This window comes from Rhinopithecus bieti, unplaced genomic scaffold (genome assembly GCF_001698545.2).
Source record: "Rhinopithecus bieti isolate Rb0 unplaced genomic scaffold, ASM169854v2 scaffold_22, whole genome shotgun sequence".
NCBI classification, from domain to species: Eukaryota; Metazoa; Chordata; class Mammalia; order Primates; family Cercopithecidae; genus Rhinopithecus; species Rhinopithecus bieti.
In genome coordinates this window covers 1,875,735-1,879,868 of record NW_016803136.1, presented here as the reverse complement: position 1 = coordinate 1,879,868, position 4,134 = coordinate 1,875,735, and the positions used below count along the sequence as shown (strand labels likewise).

The 4,134-nt window shown below is 66.8% G+C and overlaps 1 protein-coding gene across 1 annotated transcript in view; it reads right to left on the bottom strand.

The window, feature by feature from the left end:
• The window catches only part of HIC1 (HIC ZBTB transcriptional repressor 1), a 6,350-nt gene extending 4,284 nt beyond the window's left edge, over window positions 1–2,066 (bottom strand). Inside the window, exons 1-2 of the mRNA XM_017862179.1 lie at window positions 1,684–2,066; window positions 80–1,005 (exon numbers count right to left, since the gene is read on the bottom strand). Of these exons, the coding sequence (XP_017717668.1) occupies window positions 80–1,005; window positions 1,684–2,035 (1,278 nt within the window). The 5' untranslated portion in view covers window positions 2,036–2,066. The remainder of the gene's footprint in view (window positions 1–79; window positions 1,006–1,683) is intronic.
• Window positions 2,067–4,134: the final 2,068 nt, after the last annotated feature.

The following is a 4,134-nucleotide window of genomic DNA, read 5'->3' as shown; positions in this document are numbered from 1 at the left end:
CGGGCACGGCGCACAGCCGGCTGCGGCCCTGACCCGGGCCTGCGCCCCACCCGCATCCCGGCCTCGGCCTGGGCCCTACACGCGCGGGCCCGGCGCCTCCCTCCGCGGCTCCCCCGGCCCCTTCTCCCCCGGAACTCCGCCGCCCCAAACTTGGGGAAAAGTTTTCCAACTGCAGACAGGGCGGGAGGAGTGCGCCGGCCCCAGGCCCTCGGCTCGCAGCTCTTCCTCGCGGCCCCCAAATCCGGCGGCAGAGCCCGGAGCCGAGCCCTGAGCTCCCCTGCCCGCTGCTCGCCCGCCCGACCCCGTTCCCCTTCTGGCCCGCGGGGCCCCGCGGCCCGTTACCTGCGGCCCTGGAGGGCCGGGCTCCCCTCCCCGCGGCGGTGGCAGCTCTTAGCCGATGCCCCACCCGCCGCTGCCAGGCCCCGAGCTGTGCCAGGCAGCGCCCCTGCCAGCCCCGCCCGCCAGCTCCCCTTCCCTTCCCTTCCCTTCCCCTCGCCTCTCCAGCCCATGTGCGGGCAGAGCTGGCCCCGGGGCCGCTGACCCCGCCGTGAACCCGGCGCGGAGTCGCGGCCCGGCGGTCCTGAGTCCGACAGGGACGACACCCGGAGCCCTGAACGCCAGCCGCCAGCCGCGATGGGGCACCCGCGCCAGAGGATGCGCCCGAGGCGGCCGACGCACGAGGACGGGGCTGTCCCGGGCCCCCCGTCCCTCCCGGTCCCCGGCTCGAGGACCCACCTGGGGGGCATGTCGAAAGCCCCGGGCCCGGCTGCCGGCGGATCCAGGGGGGACGTGGCTGCGCTGCCCTCCGCCCGCCGGGCCCCCGGTCGGTCTGTCCTGCTGGTCCGTCCTCCCCGCGTCCTGGTCGCGTCTCAGCCCCGCCGCGCTTTCCGCACACTCTTATCTGGAGCGGCCCGGGCCGGCGGGCGCTGCTGCGGCTATAGCGCCACCTCGCGGGCGCGCAGGGCTCTGCGGGGCAGGCCGCTGTCTTCCTCCCGCGCACCTGAGCTGGAGGCGCACAGATGCTGAGCCGGCGGGGAGGGGCCCACCCTATCCACAGGTTCGCCCTCCCACCTGTACCCACCAGGGATCCCGACCCCGGACACGCGAGCCCCGGAAACCCTGGAGCTTTCAGCTGAGCGCTCCCGTGTACGTATTTCTAGGCTCACAGCCCCAATTCGGAAGAGTCCTGCTTGCAGACACCGGACTCGGGTAGTGGGGGAGAGGTTATCCTGGGCAGGAGTAGCCAAGCTCTCCTGGAACTCTCCGTAGACATTACTGTACGGCACTGTCCACTTGGACGCACTCCCCAACACACCCACCCTCACTCAGGCGCATGGATTCGGTGTGCGCGGCATAAACCGGTTTGTCCCCAGCCCTCTCCAGGCACTGGTACTAGCAGGCGCGCACGTTTCCAGACGCACACCCGCCCCTTCCCGCAGCCCTGGCGCTCTGGGATACTCCAGGGGCAGCCACCTAGTGCCCTCCGGGAACCTGGGCACAGGTGTTACCCACACAGCCCGCCCTCAACTTTCGGGGCTCCTAAAGGAACCCACGACGAGTCATCAGGGCGACTGGAAATGGCTGGACAGCGCCTCCGGGGGTCCGCAGAAGTAACCCCGGGGCCCTAGAATCCCCGTGTACGCCGTTTTGAAGAATCCCACGTGAACTTTTTCTCCAACCCACCAGCTCGAAGGAAACAACAGGGGCGCCTGCGGCTGGGACCCTGCAAGGCCCCGCACCCCACGTGAAGGTCAGGTTTGTATGGGTGACGTCTCTTCTGGGAGGAAGGGGACCCCGAATGGTGCGCCGCTGCGCGCACTACTATTCCGGAAGTGGCCCCGTGCGGCCTCGCCGCGCACCAAGCCTCCTGCGAACGCCGGATCTCCGCGGCCCACGCTCCGCCTCCGCCCCGCACCTCCTGACCCCCGCCCACACGCGGCGTGGAAGGGGGGGGTCCCCGAGAACTCCGCTGCTTCCGATTGGCTGTGCCTCCCTCCGCCGCGGAGCGCGAGGGGCTGGGGCGCAGCGTTACCATGGCAACCGATGAGGTGCGCCCGAATCCCGTCCCTCTGAGGCCTTGGAGAGCTTAGCAACCGTGCTCGCCGCCCCCCGCGCTGTCCTCTGGCCCCCATGGCCCCGCCAGAGGTACCGGCTGAGTCACCGGGAGAGGGGCAGCGGGCGCGGCTACCAGCGGCCCCCGAGCGACACCAAGGTCTCGGGCGCCCCCCGGAGGCTCCCTTTGCAGCGCAGGCGACTTCACGGCTTCGGTGCCTGGTAGAGGCTTTGGTCCAAACAAGTCCGCCTGATTCCCGCCGCTGCCTGAGTCCGCCCCATGTTCTGGATCCATCTTACCCACGCCCTCTCCCATGTCTCCTCATAGCATCCTCACTTTAGAAGCAGTGAGGTCCCAAAGAGGAAAACGGAGGCCTCCGGAGCTGCCGGTCTCTAGGGAAGGCGGACCCCAACATCTTGGCCGAGGGACGTGCTGCGGCCTGAGGTGGAAGTTACGGAAGTTACGGAGTGCTGAGGGGAGGTGGGGAGGCTCCTCAGAAGGGCTCCTAGAGCTGGGCTTTGACGGATGAATAGGAGTTCTCCCACCGTGCAGGAAGGCATTTGTGAATAATGGAACCCCTGGGACAAAGGCTAGCGGCAAGAAAACGGGAGCTCTAGGAGGCTAAATCCAGACTATGCAGGGCCTCTCTGACCCCATCTCTTTTATCTTTTTTCCTTTTGATAGAGTCAGATCCCCCCTACTTCCAAAGAGCCCCTCCGTCCCATGTACTGTGCATTGCTAACCTGCCACGGGGGTCTGCCGTACCCACAGTCTTTATTCTTCAGCTCCCCAAGTTATCTTACTACCCCTATCCCCCATCCTCAAGCCCTAATTGCATCTGTAAGGGAGGGTCTCACAGTCCTGCCCCAGCCCAGGCAGTGAGAAGACCTCCTTGCCCTCCCGTGGACTTAATTCCTCCACCCTTCTCTCCCTGCCCGCTCTTCCGGCCATGCCATGCACAGCCCTTCCCATCCTGGTCCAGCTCCTCGTCTGAACACTCTCCTCCCATTTAGACCCTTCCTCCATCTCGATGGAGCCAGGCTGGGCCAGGACCATGCATTTCCCTGCTCCTAACCAGGGGAACTGCCCCACAAGTCATGGGCTCTCCCTGACAATTCTGGCATCCAGGAACACTAACTCCTCCAGGAAACGGTCCTTCTCATCCCCTGGGGGCCCCTCTTGGCCAAAGTGCTGGTCTCCTCCACTTTCTATCACCCTAACATGAGCTCTGGGAGCGTCCATCGTGCCACAGATGGTCCGAAGGTGGGTCCTGGCTGCCAGGCTCTGGACCGTGGCACTGACAGCCTTTCCTCTCTCTCTTGCTGAGGCTGCCCATTTCTCTCACTCCTACCTCTGGCGCGTTCCCCCAGCTCCCTCATAGAGGATCCCTTTGCTCATCATTTCTGGGGAAGTTGGCCCACCTTCCCCAACTTCTCTGCCTTCCCTAGGGTCTCCAGTTCCTGGGTGGTACCTGAACCCCCGCTGGGCCTTCCCTCCCAGGCCCAGGCTCCTCCGCTAAAGACTCCTGGGCTACCTTGGGCTCCTCTACTCTTCTCCTGGCCCCCGATGCCACAGCCCTAGCGGCGCCCCAGGCTCCCAAGGGAATCCAGCTTCCTCTCCTGCACACCCCGCAGGACGAGAGGGTGGCGACACCGCAGTGGCCTTGCGGGGTGTGACGGCAGAGCCCTCAGGTCCAGGAACTGAGGAGGGGGAAGGGGCTGCCAGGTGAAGACCCCCCAGGAGCCGCGGGGCTCCGGAAGGAGAGCGTGAATAAGCACGAAGGGCCCGCCGCGCCCCCCAGCGCCGCCTCCCCGGCACCCTGGCCCGCGGTTCCGGAAAATTAACCCTTTGTCAGCGGGGCAGGGGCGCGGCTCCCCCCACCCCGCCGCTGCTTCCGCGCCCCTTCCTCCCCTCCCGGTCGCCTCGGTCCCCACCCCCCGCCTCGCCACTATAAATAGCCCCTTTTCCCATTTCCTAAATTCCCCGCTGACGTCGGCAGCGCGTCAGTGTGTAGGAGCCGCGGCCGCATGAATGAGCCGCCGCACGAGTACTACGCGCGCCTATAAAAGCCGCCGCGCTGG